General features: G+C 50.4%; 1 protein-coding gene across 2 annotated transcripts in view; it reads left to right on the plus strand.

Annotated features, from left to right (window-relative positions):
* Positions 1 to 20,916, plus strand: part of CORO2B (coronin 2B) — a 151,612-nt gene that overhangs the window by 115,947 nt on the left and 14,749 nt on the right. For both annotated transcript variants that reach the window (XM_030814650.1, XM_030814651.1), the window contains exons 3-5: positions 3,140 to 3,256; positions 18,533 to 18,682; positions 19,331 to 19,495. In XM_030814650.1, the coding sequence (XP_030670510.1) occupies positions 3,140 to 3,256; positions 18,533 to 18,682; positions 19,331 to 19,495 (432 nt within the window). The remainder of the gene's footprint in view (positions 1 to 3,139; positions 3,257 to 18,532; positions 18,683 to 19,330; positions 19,496 to 20,916) is intronic.

The raw sequence follows: 20,916 nt of genomic DNA on the forward strand, positions 1-20,916 counted from the left end.
TGAGCTGTGGAAGCAGATGATGCAGGGCCTATCTGCCCATGAAAAGTCTGAGCTGCAGGACGGGAGCTGGCCAACAATGACCAATAGGGTTCAAGAACACTCGCTTTTGAGAATCACACCTGTGTGGAAATCCCAGCTTTGCTTTCAGCTGTTTGACCTTGGGCAAGTAGCTTAACCTCTCTGGGCCTTAATTTCCTCGTCCTAATTAACAGGGTTGTTTTCAGAGTTAAAGATAACGTGCGTAACCCTAATAAATCTCAGAGTCACATGTGACCCAGCCTCTGCTTAGAGTCTCATTTTTAAAAAATCATATTCAGCTGGGCACAATGGCACACGGCTTTGGAAGGCCAAAGCAGGTGGATCACCTGAGGTCAGGAGTTCAAAACCAGCCTGGCCAACACAGGGAAACCCCATCTCTATTAAAAATATAAAAATTAGCTGGGCATGATGGCTGACGCCTGTAGTCCCAGCTACTCAGGAGGCTGAGACAGGAGAATTGCTTGAACCCGGGAGGCGGAGGTTGCAGTGAGCCAAGATCACGCCGCTGCACTCCAGCCTGGGTGACAGGGTGAGACTCTGTCTCAAAAAAAAAAATAAATAAATAAAAACTAGACAGAGTCTCGCTCTGTCGCCCAGGCTGGAGTGCAGTGGTACAATCTCAGCTCCCTGCAACCCTCGCCTCCCGGGTTCAAGCTATTCTCGTGGCTCAGCCTCCCGAGTAGCTGGGATTAATAAGTGCTGTCATATATTGAGCATTTACTGATGGTGGTACCCACCACCACGCCTGGCTAATTTTTGTATTTTTAGTAGAGACGGGGTTTCTCCATGTTGGCCAGGCTGGTCTCAGACTCCTGACCTCAGGTGATCCACCCGTCTCAGCCTCCCAAAGTACTGGGATTACAGGCGTGATCCACCGTGCCTGGCCTAAAAACTTATATTCTAACAGCCAAAAAATAATTTAAAATATATTCCAAACCTAATTGCATCTTTCATAGAATATTAAAAGGAAGCCCTTTCATAACTGATATCAACACTCTCCAAATCCTTTTTCTCTATCCTCTAATTTTCCCACAACATACAACATCAGTGAAATTCTCCTGGGTCTAGCTTCTGAGGCTTTTTTCCCCCTCTCTTTCTCTGCCTCATTCTGCATCTTCCATACCACTGCCATTTTCTCCAGTCCTGTTTTTTCCTCTACCCATCCTGCCATGGCTCTGTTGCAAAAGATCAAACGATCTGGAAATGAGCCGATAGAGAAGCAGGCAGGAAGTGGTGGGGAAGAGGTCACAGCAGGACACACACTCTGAAATAACTCTTCTTCATCTCACTGGGAAGTGCCAGGCATGTGCAGTAGCAAGGGCTTGGCAGAAATTGGTTCTCCTCCTCCTTATTATTCTGATGAGGAATCTGAAGGAGAGAGCGGTAGGACCTCCTAGACTTCCCTCTTTTCTGACCACCTACCCACTGTTAGCAGATGGGCGGTAACTGGAGAAACCTCCTTGCCTCCTTTCCTCCAAACTCCCCAAAAAACTAGCATGAAAAAGACCTGGGAGATGGAAGCATAGCTTCTGCCTATACCCCTCCCTTCTCTGTCACCTTTGTAGCCGCTAAACATGGAACAGCTCTTCCACACCCATCCACACCCCTCGTTCCATCCTTTTGTGGACTCACCCCCTCCCAGGAAGTCATGGACTGAGCACCTACTGGGTACCAGACCTGTAAGGGGCTGGAGATTCAGAGACCAGGATGACACAGACTCTGTCCTCAATTGCTCACAGACAAACAGAAACAAACTGCAAATCAGATCTGGTTGTGATGTTTGTTTGTTTGTTTGTTTGTTTTGAGACAGAGTCTTGCTCTGTCACCCAGGCTGGAGTGCAGTGGCACAATCTTGGCTCACTGCAACCTCCGCCTCGGGGGTTCAAGCGATTCTCCTGTCTCAGCCTCCCGAGTAGCTGGGATTACAGGCATGTGTCACCATGCCTGGTTAATTTTTGTATTTTTAGTAAAGATGGGGTTTCTCCATGTTGGCCAGGCTGGTCTCAAACTCCTGACCTCAGGTGATCCGCCCGCCTTGGCCTCCCAAAGTGCTGGGATTACAGGTGTGAGCCACCGTGCCCGGCTTGGTTGTGTCATAATGGAGGGAAGCACAGAATGCTGTGAGAGCACAGAGGAAGAGATCTTCACCCACTAAGGGATCAGGGAAGACTTTCTGGAGGAGGTGTCATCTAAGCTGTACAATAATAAGTGCTGTCATATATTGAATATTTACTGATATTCTCTTCACTAAGTGCTTTGCTAAGCATATTAGCTCACATAATCTTCACAACAATGCTAAAAAGTAGACATTGCTATTCTCATTTTAGAGAGGGGAAACCGAGGCTCAGAGAAGTTCATTAACTTTCCTAAGGCCACAACTTTCACTGCTAAAAAGCAGCAGAGCTGTGATTCAAACACAGGCCTGTGTGACTCCAAAGACTATGCTTTCAACCACAGGGCACTGTATACAGGTGTTCAAGATGTACACTGCACAAGGATGCTCATTCATATCGTAGAGAGAATGGCTCATGTAAGAGTGTATAGGTGGACCCAGAGATTCAGGCCTCTCCACTGACTCCCGGAGTAGCAGGAAAGAGACTCCTCCTGATCCAAACCTGACTGTGCCCTGGGGGAACCAGGGAGGGTGGGCCCCAGGGAAAGTAGGTGCACCCCAGCATCTGGGTGTGCGTGAACAGGGCAGGTCATGGGCCTGTGTGTGTGCCACCAGGGCTGCTGCCTATCAGGCTTTGGTGATTCCAGTGGGTAGTAACAGCTTAACTTTAAACACTTTTACTTGATGCAGGGGCACCTTTTCCTCATTTGCAGAGGTGTGTGTGAACGAGCAGCAGCCTGCCCCACCATGGCCCATGGCTGTGTGACCTCCCTGCACCATTCAGTGTTGGGGAGGACACAGCCACAGAGCAATGTGGCCCAGCCTGACTTGGCCCAGCGGGGCCCAAAGACAAAAATAAAACACAGTGATTCCTCAAGGACCTTCCAGTCTAGTTGAGAGGCCCAGAAAAAAGGCGCTCCATTCAAGGCCACCCCAGGGCCATCAAACTAATGTCCTTCTCTCTCTCTCTCTCTTTCTCCTCTGCAGACAGGCAGGATTGAACCCAACTACCCCAAGGTCTGCGGCCACCAGGGCAATGTGCTGGATATCAAATGGAACCCCTTCATCGACAACATCATTGCCTCATGCTCAGAGGACACGTCGGTGAGCGGAGGGGCGCTCCCGGAGGAGGGTGGGCTCAGGCCCCTCCCTGCTTCCTCTGGAGGCCTATCTTCCTACCCTCCTCTCCTCCTTCACCCTTTGCCCTTCTTCCCTCTTCTTTGTCATCTTTCCAGCAAGCCCCACGATGGGGGGGTGATGGGAGCTAGGAAAGAACCGAGGGAGCAAATCCCTGCTGGATTCCACAGATCTGTTTTCAGTGTGATTGAGCTTGGAGGTGTTGCTTTTGTAGGTGAGAATTAGAATTTAAAAATTAAGCGTGTGATTCAGCATTCGTCTGTGCTCTCTAAAGAAGGGCAAGGGAAAGAATGTGAACAAGGAGGGAGGGAGAAAAGGAAGGAACTGGATGGGCACGAGGAAAAGAGCGCCTGTTCTTTGCAGGCTGGGCAGGGTAAATGTACCATCTGGTTTGTCCTCTCTGAGTCGTGGTTTCTAGGAAAGGAGACTTAGCTGAGAGAAGTGTCCTGATTTTTCCAAGGACCCACACTGGTGACCCAAAATTTGAACTCCATGTGTCCCACCATTCAATGAGAAGAGAGAAGAAACAGGAGAAGGGAGATAAGTAAGAGATCAGGGAGGAGACAGAGAGAACAGGGAGAGAACAGATAGGAGAAATGGAGATGGGAGGGAAAGGTGGAAAGAGATAATTTAGAGAGGGGGATAAAGAATCCAGGGAAAGTGGCCAGGGCACAGTGGGTTCACGCCTGTAATCCCAGTGCTTTGGGAGGCCAAGGCGGGAGGATCACTTGAGGCCAGGAGTTTGAGACAGCCTGAGCAACACAGTGAGATCCCCGTCTCTACAAAAAATTGAATTAAAAAGAAAAAAACTAGCTGGGTGTGGTGGTGCACACCTGTAGTCCCAGCTACTAGGGAGGCTGAGATGGGAGGATCACTTGAGCCTGGAAGGTCAAGGCTGCAGTGAGCTGTGATTGTGCCACTGCACTCCAGCTTGGGTGACAGAATGAGCCACTGTCTCAAAAACAAAACAAAACAAAAAAAAGAGTTCGAGCATGGTGGCACATGCCTGTAATCCCAGCACTTCAGGAGGCTGAGGCAGGTGGATCATTTGAGGTCAGGAGTTTGAGACGTACTTGGCCAACATGGTGAAACCCCATCTCTACTAAAAATACAAAAATTAGTGAGGCGTGGTGGCGCACCCCTGTAATCCCAGCTACTCGGAAGGCTGAGGCAGGAGAATCACTTGAACCTGGAAGGTGGAGGTTGCAGTGAGCTGAGATCGTGCCACTGCACTACATGCACTCCAGCCTGGGTGACAGAGCAAGACTCCGCCTCAAAAAAAAAAAAAAAAAAGAATCCAGGGAAAGTGAAATTTGAAACTGTGTTCTGGCCACTCCTTCCTCAGACTCTACCAACTTTCACCAGTGGAGGTAGGGTCAGAGGTGCTGGCAGTGGCCTTCCAGAAGGAGGGTCCCATAATGTGTTCCACACTGTCCCTGTGCAGCATCAGTACACCAGCTTGGAAAAAAGAGGAGATTGCAGAGCCTCAGCTGAGCTGGTGAGGAGGGCCTGGTGTTCCTAGATGAAGGAGGATCAACCTAAGCCCCTGGTGTTCCCAGGCACGGGAAAATCCCAGCCTTTTAGTCAGGCCACAAGCATCTACCTTGTGCTCACTGGCAGAGCCTGGGTACCAGTCAGATTTTCAGGAATGTTGGAATGGGAAGGAACTTCAGAACTCATGTCTCCCTGTCTTCCCAGACTGGACTGTGAGCTCCTGGGAGCAGAGACCATAGCCTATTTGGTTCTGCACCCCATGCATCCAGCACAGGGCCTGGTACCTAATAAATGCTTAGTAGGTGTTGGATAGGATTGATGGATGCATGGATGGATGGATGGATGGATGGATTGTTGGACAGATGATGACACTGATGGATAGAGAGATGAATGAGTACATGGATGATGGATAGATGAATGAATGAAAGAATGTATAAGTAAATAGATGACTGTATGACAGGTGAGCAGATGGATGAATGAAAGATAAACAAATGAACAAGTAAATTAATATAGTCCATCTAATCAGTTACCCAAAGAAAGAGAGATTCACAGTAAATAGCCCCCATCAGTTCATATGCTGGGGGTGAGGTCAGCTGGCATAGTACCTAGTACATGGGAGAGTGGTGAGGAGGTGACTGGAAGGGTGGAGTGCACTTGACCTGCCCAAAGTCCATCACAGAGGACTCCTGAGAGTGGCAGCAGTGAAGGCAGGGCCCTTGGGAGCAGAGAGAGCAAGAGCCTGTAGTGAAGATGGTCCATCAGGCTTCAGAAGCCCCAGAACCAAATTAGGGACAGTGGTCAGTGGTCAGGACATAGGCAGGCCAGGGCTGCAGAAGGAAGGGCACAGGTGCTGGAGCTGGGGGACACAGAGAGTTCACCGGTTGCTTCCTGGGCTGGGAAGGAGGCAGATGAGCTGGTGGAGGCTGGAGGGCCCAGTGGCCAGTACAAGAGGCCTGGGGTCAGTGGGAGAGAGGGCAGGTGGAGGTGCTGCCCATCCTTCTCTCCTGGGTTCAGGGAGCCCAAGAAGGAATGCGGTGACCACAGCTGGCTCCGTCCCTGCCTGCTGAGGTGCTGGGAGAGTGGCGGGAAGGGTTGACCCCAGCTGGTGTCACCCTGGAACTCAGGGCTGCTACTCTACCCACTCTGGGATGGGCCTTTCACATACATTTAGCTTAGAGCCACTCCGTGAGACAGGCACCACCACCCCCAAACTGAGGGTTGGTAGGTAGGTCACAAGCCAGGAAGCAGAGGAGCAGGGATTTTACCTGGCCTGCTCGCTGCAGAGCCCAGGCTCTGCCAAGCTTCCTCATCACCGACAGCCAATGCTGTCTCCCAGCGGCTCCTGTCTTAGCCAGGGACCCAGCTAGGATAAGAGATGAGCAGCGCTCTTCTTGATGTAGGGGGTACAAATTAGACCAGGGCTCCTGGAATCACTGGCCACCCAGGTTCCTCCTCAGGTCTCAATTTCTCCTGCCTGGCTCAGGGTGAGAAGGATCTGACCAGTCCTAGCTTGGCATCTTATTTAACCTGATATGTGCCTCATGCTTCAGGACCCCAGCTTGTAAACAAGACATCCATGGTTTGTGTCCAAGAAAAACATAAGGCTGCATCCCCAGCCACATGAGCCAAGAGACTCTCTTCAGTTTTGCACACACTGACTGAGAGACCACGGTATGCCTCGCACCACCCAGGCTGCTGGGGTCCAAAGAGCTCAACCGTGGGATCTGGTAGACCTGGGCTGGAATCTCAGCTTCACCATTTACCATCTGGGTGGCCAAGGGAGTGTTACTTGGCCTCTCTGAGCCTCGGTTTTGCTCGTCTCTGAAACAGTAAGATACCTGCCTTTGGCTGTTGTGATGAGGATGAAGGTTAGCCTATGCCCAGTAGTATGCCTGTCCCTTCATCGATGCCTGCTTATCTCACTTCTGCTCTGGAAACACCCCTAGTAGAGGGGCAGAGGGGCAGGGCCCACCCCACCCACCAAAACGTGGTGCAGAATGAGGTCGTTGCATCCACCAAGGTCAAGCAAAGGGCTATGCACTCAGAGAAGAGAGAGAGATTAGTTTTGACCGAGGTGCAGAGAGGAGAAGAGGGAGTTAGCTGGACTTTGGAGAAGCAGGACATTGACAGACAGAAAAAGGGTTAGAGAAGGAGTCCCAGGAAGAGACCCAGTATATCCGGTGTGCTTGGCCTGGAGAGAATGCATATACATTGCGCTTAGAAAAGGGAGAGTCATCTGGTGTGACTGGAGCCCTGGGGTGGTGGTCAGTGAGAGGAGCGGGCAGTAAGGGCAGCTGCGAAGGGCAGTTGGACCCAAGGAGAGAAGGCTTAGGGTTCAGGGCGAGCAGCCCAACTTTGCAGCGAGACTTGTGCTTCTCAAGCCATCTGAGCATCAGTGGACCCCACTGAGTGTGGTGCGTGGGAGACACTACACGCTCCAGGGAACCAAGGAAGGGGACCTGTGTGGATGGAGGGGGTCACAGACAGCTTTATGGAGGACATGGGGCCTGAGCTAGCTGGATACAGGTAGATCAATAGAGAGAAGGGAAGAGCGGAGGGGTGTGGCTGGAGGAGTGAAGGGAAGGGACATGGGCTTGGGGCACAGGAAGGGAAGGGCTGGCCCGGGCTGCTGATCCAGAGACAAGGAGATTAAGTCTCTGGATCAGAGAGGAACTAAGCTCTTGCTCCAGCTGCCAGGCCAGCTGCCCCAGAAGTACAGCCCTGAAACCCATCTTACCCAGGTGTCCACCCCTCCCCGCCTTGGGGCTAGGGATCTTGGCATTGGAACCAACAGGTCCCTGAGGCTGGATCCCAACCTCTCCTGGAGGACGCACTCTGAGACCCTAAGGGAGGTGCCTTGCCCAAGGTCACACAGGGAGCCTGTGTCCTAGGAAGGTCCCCTGACTCCCAGTCTGCACTCTCAGCCCCTCACCAGTGGCCCTGGTTCTACAAGGGAGGAAACTGAGGCTCAGGGCCATGGTGGGCTGGCCTGACAGTTCAGATTCATCACGCTCAACATTTACATCACAGCGTCTGCTCTCCTCAGGGTCCAACCTCGGTGCTGGGGGAAAGCACAGGAGAGGCAGCCCCCGCTGCAGCCTGGGAGGGGGTGGGGTGTAAAGGAAATGGAGTTTGCAGCTTCCAGGGGGTGGACAGGAGGTCAGCACTGCTGCCAGGGCCCTTCCCACGGCCTCCCTGCCTCCTTCAAAGCACCTGAGGCATCGGCCACCGAGGCACCCTCCCTCCACCCATTCCAGCCAGAATGGTCAACCTGCTGCTCACCAGACACGACATCCAGACCCAGGGTTGGGAAGTCAGTCGGCAAAGCTGCTGTGTGCGCCAGGCACTGTGCTACATACAGGGCTGGGGATGGCGCCAGGCCACAAGGGCGCAGAGGGAAGCTCTTCACAGCAGGTCTGGACCAGTTCCCCTGGTAGTGCCCGCCTGTTTCACCCCCAGCCCTCCACTTCCCTCTACTTGTCTCTCAAAACATTCAGAGGACACTGGTGGGATTTCGCGAGCCCTGATTTCCCCAGCTCCTTCCCCATATCCCCCAGCCCTGCAACCTCCAGTGAAATCAATCCCCGTCCCCCAGGATCCGTTTCCCCTCCCTGAGCAGGAGGTCCTCTGGAGTCTATCCTCCATCCCGCCAGGGATCCAGCAGAACATACCCAGGCCCTTCCCCAGGGGCTTTGGGCCCGAGGGAGGGCTGGGGGCCATAACTCTCCCTGGCATCTGGCAGAATCCAGTTCTTTCCGCTGCTGGGTGATGTCACCTATTGTTGAAGGCTATGCTTTTTATAGCTTCTGCCGCAGCTAGGGAGGGCGGCTGGCAGGCGGCAGGGAAGGGCGCTATCGGTTTCCAAGCCTGGTGCTCCCAGCCCTTCTCCGGGGGCCAGCAGCCGCGGAGAAAGAGAGGTTTCTGTCGTCTCAAGGAGAGGGAGAGAGCGATCCCAGGAGAGAGGGAGGAGGGAGAAGAGGCAGGCGCCTCTTGCTGGTGGGCCGAGCTCCACATCTTTCCTTTGCCTTTTATTCAAGCTCTTCCATCCTGTGTCTGCTCTCCTCACCCTGTAGATGATGCCCCTCCCTGAGGAGCTGGGGGCGGGATGGACAGGATGTCAGCCCTGCTGGAAGCCACCCACCACCCTGCCTCCTGCACACCCCCACCGCCCGAGCTCCCGAACCAATACCTCTTGGAGCTGGAAGGGAGTGATGCACTTTTGTAGAGGTAGAAGGAAGGTAGCCCTGAGGGGCCAGTGAGCTGAGTGGGTCTTCACCAATGATTTAGCAGCCACAGAGAAAGCAGCAGTATGGCTCCATGGCTAAGCAGCCAGGCTCAGGAGTCCCTAGGCCTAGGTTCAAATCCTGGCTCTGCTACTTCCAGGCTCTGTGATCTAGGACTAGTTTCTTTCTTTCTTTCTTTCTTTCTTTCTTTCTTTCTTTCTTTCTTTCTTTCTTTCCTTTTCTTTTTTCTTTTTTCTTTCTTTCTTTCTTTCTTTCTTTCTTTTTTTTTTGAGATGGAGGCTCCCTCTGTCGCCCAGTCTGGAGTGCAGTGGTGCCATCTCCGCTCACTGCAAGCTCCGCCTCCCGGGTTCAGGCCATTCTCCTGCCTCAGCCTCCCGAGAAGCTGGGACTACAGGCACCTGCAACCACGCCCGGCTAATTTTTTTTTTTTGCATTTTTAGTAGAGACGGGGTTTCACCGTGTTAGCCAGGACGATCTCAATCTCCTGACCTTGTGATCCGCCTGCCTCGGCCTCCCAAAGTGCTGGGATTACAGGCGCGAGCCACCGCGCCTGGCCTAGGACTAGTTTCTTTACCTCTGAGTACCAGTTGCCCTACTGTAAAATAGGGATCATCTCGGGCTCTGAGAACTAGATGAATATAAAAGTGTTTTGTGTCCCCTAAGAACTCCGTAGACATTAACTGTTACTTTCTTTTCCTTAAGTGAGGGCCCAAGAGTTTAAATAACTTGCCCAGGCCGGGCACGGTAGCTCATGCCTGTAATCCCAACACTTTGGGAGGCTGAGGTGGATGGATCACCTGAGGTCAGCAGCTTGAGACCAGCCTGGCCAACATGATAAGCAGAAGGACAGATCATGTCCTCCTCAGGGGGTTGGGTCCAGCCCAGGGAAGAAGGAAAAATCAGGTACGGGCACGGGCAGGAGTGCGGAAGAGAGGAGGAGGGTAGTCTGCCTGATTCCAACTCTGAGTTTGAATCCCAGCTCCTCCTTTCCTAGCTGTGACACCTGGGCAAGTTTCCTCACCTCTGTGGGCCTCATTTCCTTATCTGTGCAAGGACAGTTATTAGTAGTCATAATAATAATACGCAGCACTTATCCTTTCACGCATCCAGCGCCACAACGACCACTTCATGCATCCTCTAGCAACCCCCTCCCAGGACTCACAGCAGTAGATGCTCAAAAATGCTTCCTTCTGGATCCTCAGTTCGCCCCTCCTACTTCCCTGGGTTTGGTGGGATTTGTTTCCCATATTGGCAAACAGTGAGTCCGGTGCTCAGAAGATGTCAGAATCAAGGTAGACTTTGAGATTCTACCTCTCTTTTAGATGAATGATGATAAACTCAATTTTTAGAATGAACAGAATGATTGACAAGAAATGGGGAGCAGAGAGCTCCAGGAGCCTCCTGGCCCCTAAGCAAACACCTTCAGCTTTTCTCTTCACTGCAGGAGACATCACAGTTACTGTGCTCTTGGACCCAGGCATCATCTCTGTAGATTGGTTAGATGGAAATCTTGGGGCCAATGATTGTGTACTGTATACAGCTAAATTGGAGGCTTCTTGAGGACAGAAACCATATCTTTTTTTTTTTTTTTTAAGACAGAGTCTCACTTTGGCACCCAGTCTGGAGTGCTGTGACACAATCTCAGCTCACTGCAACCTCTGCTTCCTGAGTTCAAGCGATTCTCATGCCTCAACCTCCCAAGTAGCTGGGACTACAGGCCCACACCACCACTCCTAGCTAATTTTTGTATTTTTAGTAGAGACGGGGTTTCACCATGTTGGCCAGGCTGGTCTCGAACTCCTGTCCTCAGGTGATCCACCCGCCTTGCATCCCAAAGTGCTGGGATTATAGGAGTGAGCCACTGCGCCCAGCCCAGAAACCATATCTTTTTTCTTTTTTTTTTTGAGATGGAGTCTTGCTCTGTCACCAGGCTGGCATGCAGTGGCACGATCTCAGCTCACTGCAACCTCTGACTCCCTGGTTCAAGTGATTCTCCTGCCTCAGCCTCCCAAGTAGCTGGGATTACAGGCACGTGCTACTATGCCCAGCTAATTTTTGTATTTTTAGTAAAGACAGGGTTTCACCATGTTGGCCAGGCTGGTCTCGATCTTCTGACCTCAAGTGAACTGCCTGCCTGGGCCTCCCAAAGTGCTGGGATTACAGGTGTGAGCCACCTCGCCCAGCCCAGAAACCGTATCTTATACTGTCCTGTTCTTCCCCACACTACCCCAAAACAGATTTGTTTGTTTTTTGAAGTAGCTACTAAGGGGTTAGATATCAGATGTTCTCCTAGCTGCTTAGGCCCATGGTGAACTCCAACTCCTCCTGGGAACTTCTATACCATATATACAGACAGTGGGTACTGTCTGCTTGCTGTAGCTGTGTAATAAGCAGCAGGTCCCTCAAATGGAGAATTCTGCCCCTTAGGAACAGTGTCATCAGAGGGGCTAACAGCCCTAGCCCTAAGTCACTAGCAGTCATGACCCTCAATGTGTCAGAAAGCAGAGATCCAACCAGACACCTCCATAATCATGTAAGCATTTTAAAGATGAAGTTTATGCTGCATTCCATAAAATGGAGACAAACTTCATATCATATGTATTGACTACACAGGGGGCAACAAAGTGCACATGAAAAATATAACTTGGCCAGGCTCGGTGGCTCATGCCTGTAATCCCAGCACTTTGCGAGGCCAAGGTGGGCAGATCACTTGAGCTCAGGAGTTCGAGACCAACCTGGGCAACATGGCAAAACCCTGTCTCTACACACACACACACACACACAAATACAAATATTAGCTGGTCATGGTGGTGCGCATCTGTAGTTTCAGCTACTTGGGAGGCTGAGGTGGGAGGATGGCTTGATCCTGGGAGGTGGAGGTTGCAGTGAGCCGAGATTGCACCACTGCACTCCAGCCTGGGTGAGAGAGCAAGACTGTCTCTGAAAAAAAAGAAAACTGTAACTCAATTACATCTAAAGTTTGACCACTATAAAACTTGTGCATGATCTTTAATTCATATTAGGTAAGCATCCTTAAGTGTTATTCTTTGGTCATCTGCTTGGTAGTGTATACATTTTATCTTTACTTAGTATTTATAGCAGCTCTGCTGTATGGGTATAATTATCCTTACAGGTGTGAAGACAGATGTTCGGAGAGGCTAAGAAAACTTGGGGAAAATCTCACAGCCAATAAGGTCAGAGCCTGGATTCTAACAGAGCTGTCAGACCACAAACTTCTTGCTTGTTGGCCAGCTGCTCCCTCTCCTGTGTGCAGGGACAGTTGGTTTTGTAGCTTTATTAACTGTCCTTATCAGCTGCCTTGCCTTTGCCTTGTCTGCAGTGTCTGCTGCCTCCCCAACAGGACTGACAGCTACTTGAGACTGAGAACCGTTCCCCCGTATCTAATCTGTTTGGCACACAGAGAGGAGCTGGGTATGTTCTGTTGGGTTGAATATAACTGAGTTAAACAAGGCTCTGACCCAGGGACCTGTGAAGGGGACAGTCCCCAGCAAGGCGGGCTTGCTGGAGAGAGTGGTTTTGCCACTTCTCCCCACCCTTTCCTTCCAGAAATCCGGTTTGGCAAACGCTACTGAGTTTCCTGTTGAGTTGAAGTAACCTCCCAGAGCAACCTCTGAGCAGATCCACAGGGCTCCTCCCATGCCTTATCCACTCTGTTTTCAACAAATCCCTTGAATACTAAGGGATTGGAATTCCTTTCCCAGCTACTCAGGCCCACTGTGAACTCCAGCTCCTCCTCTGAGCTCTGTAGCATGTGGTGCCAACTGTTTGCTGTAGCCATGGGTCAAGCAGAGCCCGTCTCCTTCTCCCAGTAATGTATTCAATGATGTCAAAGCAGAAAAGTTTGGAAGATTAACTAATACTAGCTAAATGTGCAGATGAAGGCCGGGTACAGTGGATCTCACTTGAGGTCAGGAGTTTGAGACCAGCCTGGCCAACATGGCGAAACTTCATTTCTACTAAAAATACAAAAATTAGCTGGGCGTGGTGGTGGGTGCCTATAATCCCAGTTACTTGGGAGGCCGAGGCAAGAAAATCGCTTGAACCCAGGGGACGGAGATTTCAGTAAGCTGAGATCACATCACTTCACTCCAGCCTGGGCGAAAGAGTGAAACTCCATCTCAGAAAAGAAAAGAAAAGAAAGTAAATGTGCAGATGAGAAAACCAGGACCCAGGGAGGGAAGTGGCTGGTATCAAATGGGGATAAAGCAAGGCACCTCTCTCCCTCTCTGTGGGATATTTATTCATCTGAGTCCCTCAAGCCCTGCCTGAGACCCTACATCCAACAGTTCTTGGTGAAAACAGCTCTCTTGGTTTCCATCCGTAGCCCTTCATTCCATGAGACTTGAATCCAGTTAAGGGGCTGGAGCCTGGGCATGGACACCAGTTACCCCGACCCCCCATCCCTGGGCTTAGCCCCTAGGCTCCCAGGCAGAGCTGTCACCCCAGCATGTCAGCTCACGTATCTAGAAGGCTTCACGCTTCCAAGAGCTCTGCACCCAGTTAAGTTGAACCCACACACCTCTAACAGGTCCAGTCTCTATTTTATGAATGAGGAGCCTGAGCCTTAAGACAGGTTAGCTGGCTTGTTCAAAGTCACTCAGCTAGTAAGTGAGACTGGAGCCTGGGCTGGGGCTCACTCCACAGCCCCCCATGTGACTCTACCTTACCCTGGCATAGGTGTAACCCAGAGATGCCTCAGTTACTGGGTTTCTCAGGAATTAGGGTGCCCTGGGAAAGAGTTTTCTTCTGAGACTCTGGGCCCAAGCAGGGTTTCTTCGAGCCTCAGAGACAACATATGACACACATGACCTCTGGCCTCCTCTCCACCAGCCAGCCTGCTCCACACGAGCCAGGCTGACCCCTGTGCAGGTTCCCTACCTGCTGCGCCTGACCCCACACACGCTGGGCATTTTTCTGCCTCCTCATCCCTTTCAACATCCCAACCTGTCTTTTTAAACTTAGTTCAACATCCTCTCTTCCAACACTGCTCCTCCCAGACCCTCCCACCCTGGTCCCCCTAACAGCTGGGTTCAAGCTTTCCAACAGCTCTGTGCCCCCACAGGCTCCCCATCTGCTGCACCACTTAGTGCTGCTCAAGAGCAGGCATGGGCAAGTTCAACACCACACCCCACTGGCTCATAGGAGGCCCTCGGGAGGTGTTAGTGGAGTTAATGAGGCTCAACTTTTGGTTTCAAAGATCTTTCTTGATGGCCAGGGGCAACTATTCTACCTCAGTCAATGCTTATGCACCATGATACAGTATGAGACATCCCTAGACAGAATCCTCTGCCCCCAAATATCTCATCCCTTTGAGTCTGAAAGCTTTAGAGCTTCCTACTCAAGTGCAGACAAGGGTAGCCAGTAGACATGAGAAAAGATGCCTGGTATTTTTTTTCTTTTTTTTTTAGAGACAAGGTCTCACTCTGTCACCCATGCTAAAGTGTAGTGGCATGATCATAGCTCACTGCAGCCTCGTCTTCCTGGGCTCAAGTGATCTTCCTGCCTCAGCCTTCCCAGTACCTGGGACTAGAGGTGCATGCCACCACATCCAGCTAATTTTTTTCCTTTTTTGTAGAGATGGGGGTCTCACTGTGTTGCCCAGGTTGGTCTTGAACTCCTGGGCTCAAGCAATCCTCCCGCCCAGGCTTCTTTTTTTTGAGACGGAGACTCGCTCTGTCACCCAGGCTGGAGTGCAGTGGCACAATCTCGGCTCACTGCAACTTTCACCTCCCAGGTTCCAGTGATTCTCCTGCCTCAGCCTCCTGAGTAGCTGGGATTACAGGAGTGAGCCACCACACCCAGCTACCGCCTAGGCTTCTTAAAGTGCTGGGATTACAGACGTGAGCTACCACGCCTGTCCTCGGTATTTCTAAGAATGGAAGGAACACAAATCCAAACAACAGGTGGCATTTTTGACCTATCAGATGGGTAAAAATCCAGTTTTTTAAAGGTATAGTTTCAGAGGCATAATGAAGTAGTCTCAGACTCTGTGGGTTAAAAACTAGGACAGTTTTTGGGGACAATTTTACAGTAACTATAAAAAATATGAAACACTTCTAGCCATTTTCCCACAAGAATATCCACACCACTGCACAAACTTGTATTACGAGCATGTTTGTCATAGAATGAATTGTAATCATGGAAAAAAGTGAACAGAACTTAGATGTCAATTAATAGAGGTCGATTATATTCATCATGGAATGGTCATACAACAGATGCCTCTCTGGCCACTTAAAAAGATAAGGCAGATATTCATGGAGTGGTGTGGAAAGATGCCCAGTGTCTGTTATGTGAGAAAAGCAAGTTGAAAAAGAACATGTGTAATAGTATCCCTTCTGGGTAAAAAGAAAGAGGTGTGTGTGTCTACGTGTCTGTGTCTGCGGTAGGTAGGTGTCTAGCCCAAGCATTAGTCTCCCAACTTCAGGGTCAACTTTCTACAGTACATTTGGGGACAGAAGGAATGTGTTTTGTTGGTGACTACTGAGTTATGTCCTTGCCAGCTTGTTCCGCCTGCACCCTCTCGGTCACTTCCAGACCAGTCTTCATCCCTGAATGCTCTGGTGCAGGGGCTGTTGAAGAAAGAACATTGGGGTATTCTGGGCCCCCTATACATCACTCCCCTCCCCCAATTCCCCCCCACACCTCCATCTTACAGGACTGTGTGGGAGTCTTGGACTACTAGAGGGTTGGAGCCACCAAAGGGGATGACAATGGGGATGGGAAAATATTTCAAACTCTCCCCAAATTATAAACTTTTTCGCAAGTGGGCTTTTGAAATGGATTTACTGAAACTGAGAATGGTCCACCCAAGGGTGACCCCAAACCCTTGACAGAACTTGCCTTTCTTACCCTGAAACCTTCCAGTCGACAGCCACAGGAGCTGGCTCTGTGGGGGAACACACATGAGGGAAATGCTCATTCTTATAGTCTGAGGAGGAGGCACCCAGAAGGAAAATTTGTCCAAGGAATTCCCTGAGGGGCACCCCAGTTCCTAGCCTTGCTCCTAGGACTTCTGGTCTGCCTTTGGCTTTCTTTTTTTCTTTTTTCTTTTTTTATTTTTATTTATTTATTTTTTTTTGAGATGGAGTCTTGCTCTGTCGCCCAGACTGGAGTACAGTGGCGCGATCTCGGCTCACTGCAGGCTCCGCCTCCCAGGTTCATGCCATTCCCCTGCCTCAGCAGCCCAAGTAGCTGGGACTACAGGTGCCCGCCACTACGCCTGGCTAATTTTTTTGTATTTTTTTTTTAGTAGAGACGGGTTTCTCCGTGTTAGCCAGGATGGTCTTGATCTCCTGACCTCATGATCCGCCCGCCTCGGCCTCCCAAAGTGCTGGGATTACAGATGTGAGCCACCGTGCCTGGCCCTGCCTTTGGCTTTCTTCCTTTTTTTTATTTTTCTGAGACAGGGTCTCGCTCTGTTGCCCAGGATAGAGTGCAGTGGTACATTCATAGCTCACTGCAGCCTTGAACTCCTGGGCTTAAGGGATCCTCCCACCTCAGCCTCCTGAATAGCTGGGATTACAGGTGCATGCCACAACACCTGGCTAATTTTTTCAATTTTTTGTAGAGGCGGAGTCTCACTATGTTACCCAGTCTGGTCTTGAACTCCTGGGCTCAAGTGATCCTCCTGCCTTGACCTCCCAAAGTCCTGGGATTGCAGGTGTGAGCCACCTCACCTGGACTTGGCTTTCTTTAACATGCTTTCTGCATTTATTCATAGCCTTTGGAATTATAATCAATTGACTAGTATTACATGTTGATATAATGTATTAAATTGTTCCTTTAATGTTGATCACTTACAGTGCTTCTACATTTTCCATATAAATGATGTTGCAGTGAACATCTTCATGCATGGAGATTTTTGCTTATATTGTATTTTAAGAGTGAAGTCACTGGGTCAAAGAGTGTAATATAAATGTCTTTATGGCTCCTACTAAAGATTGCCAAATTGCTTCCAAAAGAGTTTCTCTGATTTATAATACTACCAACATCTATTCAATCTATAAGTTCTATTATTACCTTGCCAACACTGGCTCTTTTTATTTTTTTGGTTGGCTATTTAGCAGATTATAAATGGTATCTCAAAGCTGTTTTTCCTGTTTTTCTCCTTACTAGCAAGGGTGGAGTTCAGATTTTCGAAAGGATTTTTTTTCTTTTTTTTTTTTTTTTTTTTTTTTTTTGAGACAGTCTTGCTGTGTTGCCCAGGCAGGAGTGCAGTGGTTCTCAGCACACTGTAACCTCCGTGCCTGGCCTCAAGTGAGCCTCCCATCTCAGCCTCCCAAGTAGCTGGGACTATAGGTGTGCACCACCACACTTGGCTAATTTTTGTTTCTTTGGTAGAGACACGGTCTCACTGTGTTGCTCAGGCTGAAAGCCTTTTTCTTTTTTTTTTTCTTTTTCTTTTTTCTTTTCTTTTTCTTTTTTCTTTTTCTGTTTCTTTTTTTTTCTTAAGTATCCTAAATTATAGTCACATGTGCTCTTTCCTCTCCAACCAGTTAGACTCTAATGAATAATATTAATGATAATAATAACAATTATAATTCCTTAGGCCTTTAGAGCACTTTGCAGTTTATCAACTGTTATACCATTGTGTCTTTTCATTCTACCAGTACGTGAAACAGGGCAGGGATGTTCCCCCCACCTACCACCTACCTTATTGATAAAAGAGTTGAAGCTATGCAGAGGAGGTTTGCTTTGAGTGACAGAAGCCCACCAGGGCTGATGTAAATAATTAGGGGGGTGATTCCAAGATTGCAGAGAAACTGCTCAGTCTCTCCCTCTCTGGGGCCACATGGTCTCCTCTCTGCTTCTCTCTGCATGTCCCATCCTCCTCTCTGCAGATCATCTTTTTCTGCTTCATTATCAGTATCCACAAGACTGAAAATAGCAGCTCTATCCAGGCTTTGCCCATCCTTTCAGCTCAGGCCCCAACATCTGATCAGTCTCTGCCTTCCAGTCCATCATCTCTCAGGAGAGACCTGGGGCCTCTCAGCCTCCCAGATGCAGTTCTCCCTGCCCAGGGGTCCATCCTGGGTGGGGGACACAGTCGGGGATAAGGCCCTGTAGTCCAAACGGCCAAAGTGGGGCTGAGCAGAGTAGCAGGAAGGCAGAGTCTCCTAGAAGGATGTGGCATGTGAAGCAAGGATAGGCTTTTTAACACAACACTTGCTGAAAGGAGCTCATGCATGTTCTTCTTATCCGGGCTAGGCCACAGCAGTAGCAACATGCCAGTAATAACGGTTCTTAGGTCTGCAGAGACTTCCCAGAGAAAACCTCCCACAGGCAGAGAGATGGTCTCTTTCCTCTCTAGCCAAACCCTGAAACCTCCCAGCAGGCCTCAGTCGAACTTTGCCCATCGCCTCAAGCCAGGAGGTGCCTCATCAGGCAGATCTCAGAAAGCCTAGTGTCCCAGGAAAGGGGCACGTCTCATCAAGGGCCCTCTTGGCCGTGTCCACCCAGCCTGGACCCTCATCTCCCTCTGCAGGTGCGGATCTGGGAGATCCCTGAGGGCGGGCTGAAGCGGAACATGACGGAGGCGCTCCTGGAGCTGCATGGGCACAGCCGGCGTGTGGGGCTGGTCGAGTGGCACCCCACCACCAACAACATCCTGTTCAGCGCTGGCTACGACTACAAGGCATGCAGTGGGCAGGCAGCTGGGCGGAGAGGGACTGGGGAAGAGAAAGGGGCCTTTTGGGTACCCGTAGGAAGCACTGTTGGTTCCGAAGCAACCAATATTGCCTCATCTGTTCATTTGCTCATTCATTCACTACACGCAACTGAGCAACTCCTGTGCACCCTGTCATTCCTGGGGTCCACAGAGGCCGGAGGCATCTTTTCTGCCTTCTCTGGTGGTTGATGGACTGGAGGAGAATGCCCCTTCCATGCCCACACCCTTTGCCTGGCCACTTCTTAACCAAGAGGTGGCAAAAGGGGTAACCAAAGCTGCTGGAGGGCAAAAAGTGGAGCCTCAGCCCCGAGCCCCAGGCACATCCTCAAAAAAGGTGAGCTGACCACATGGGACCTGACAAGGAACATGTATCCTTGTTCTTCCATAAACTGAGCCCAGGCTGGTGCTGGGATCTGACCAAGGATATTGATGGATTTGTGTGCCAGGGATGTATCAGCCTTTCCATATAGAACTCAATGACCCCCTCCTGCATCCCAGCACACCCCAGGCCCTGCATGGGGCGCTTCTCCCAGGGCAGTCGAGTGTGGACTGGGGACAAACACCCCAGGACCCTAGCAGCCGCTGACCCTGCCTCCCGCGCATCTGCCCTCGCAGGTCCTCATCTGGAACCTGGACGTGGGCGAGCCGGTGAAGATGATCGACTGCCACACGGATGTGATCCTCTGCATGTCCTTCAACACGGACGGCAGCCTGCTCACCACCACGTGCAAGGACAAGAAGCTGCGTGTGATTGAGCCCCGCTCTGGCCGTGTTCTGCAGGTGGAACCCTACATTTTTTGAGATTGAAGGGGAAGGTATTGAGGGCTGGGGCTCAGCTTTCAACAGGCCTGGAAAAAAAAAAAAAGGCTGTGCCAGCCCCCTTCTCCAGTGCATCTCACTGCACCTCTGTTGAACAACCTTTCTCTCTCCTGGGCCCTTCTCAGCTCATAGGAACCCTGCCTTGTTCTGGGTGGGGAGGGACCTCATACCTTTTCCTGTCCCCACTGCACCCCCTACCTCCAGACAGGATTCTTCTGGCTTGCTCTGGGGGCTGAACTGGTGACACCCTTCAGTGCATACATCCCCAGGTGTTAACCAAGTCCATCACAGGCACAGGAGGAGGAGACACTGGCCTCACTGCCCAGCCACTTGATAGGATGAGCCTGAGGGAAATGGCTAGGGTGCCAAGGTTGATGGTGAACTTAGCTCCACTTTTGGTCTTTGAATCTCCTGGGTCTTGGGTTTGAGGAAGGGGTTAAGTGCCATTTGGAAGTAAGCAATTACCGTTTTTTGAGCACCTGCTGTGTGCTGGTCATGGGGAGAGACGGAATGGAAAATATGGATGATATTTGAGGTTTGCCTTCTACACAAGAAGGGATTAATGCTTGATCTGGCTGTGTTTACCTTGGAATAGTCCAATATTACAAGACCAGAAAGTTTTCTGCTACTATAGGTTGAGCATCCCAAATCCAAAAATCCAAAATCCGAAAGACTCCAAATCCAGAACTTTTTGAGCACTGACATAACACCCAAAAGAAATGCTCGTTGGAACATTTCAGATTTTGGATTTGGGGATGTAGGAAGCTCAATTAGCAGGTATAATGCGAATATTCTGACATCTGAAACAATCCAAAATCTGAAACACTTCTGGTCCCAAGCATTTCAGATACGGGCTACTCAACCTGTACCACTACAAATAAGAATAATGAGAGTTGCTTAGCATGATTAGTGTTAACTGACATCTGCTAAGAGCTCACTGTGTGACCTGCACTATGCCCGGGGCTCTGCCCATCGTCTCATTTAATCCTCAGGACAACCCTCTCAGCTGGGCGCTGTTACTCCTCTCATTTGATACATGAGAACACTGAACCTTAGTGAAGTTGGGAGACTTGAATCTCACGGTTCCAGGAGGAGCTAGGATTCAAACCCAGAGCCCATGCCAAACAGAAAGAATGTTTATGAACAGAGAACTCCCACCTCCAATTCACAAATGGGGCCATGATCCCAGGGAAGGTGAAGGTCTTCTCTTGGGCTACACTTTTTTGGCAGAGCTAGAACTAGAGTTCAGAGTGTGTGGCGCCAGCCTGAGTATGTGCACTGCCCCACTGGCCTCTTTTCTGACCTGCTGCCAACTTACCTGATGCCGAGGACTATTGTGTGTTAGGAGGAAATCAAGGGTCACGAGCCAGTGGGCAGGAAAG

Source organism: Nomascus leucogenys, chromosome 6 (genome assembly GCF_006542625.1).
Source record: "Nomascus leucogenys isolate Asia chromosome 6, Asia_NLE_v1, whole genome shotgun sequence".
In the NCBI taxonomy this organism is placed as follows: domain Eukaryota; kingdom Metazoa; phylum Chordata; class Mammalia; order Primates; family Hylobatidae; genus Nomascus; species Nomascus leucogenys.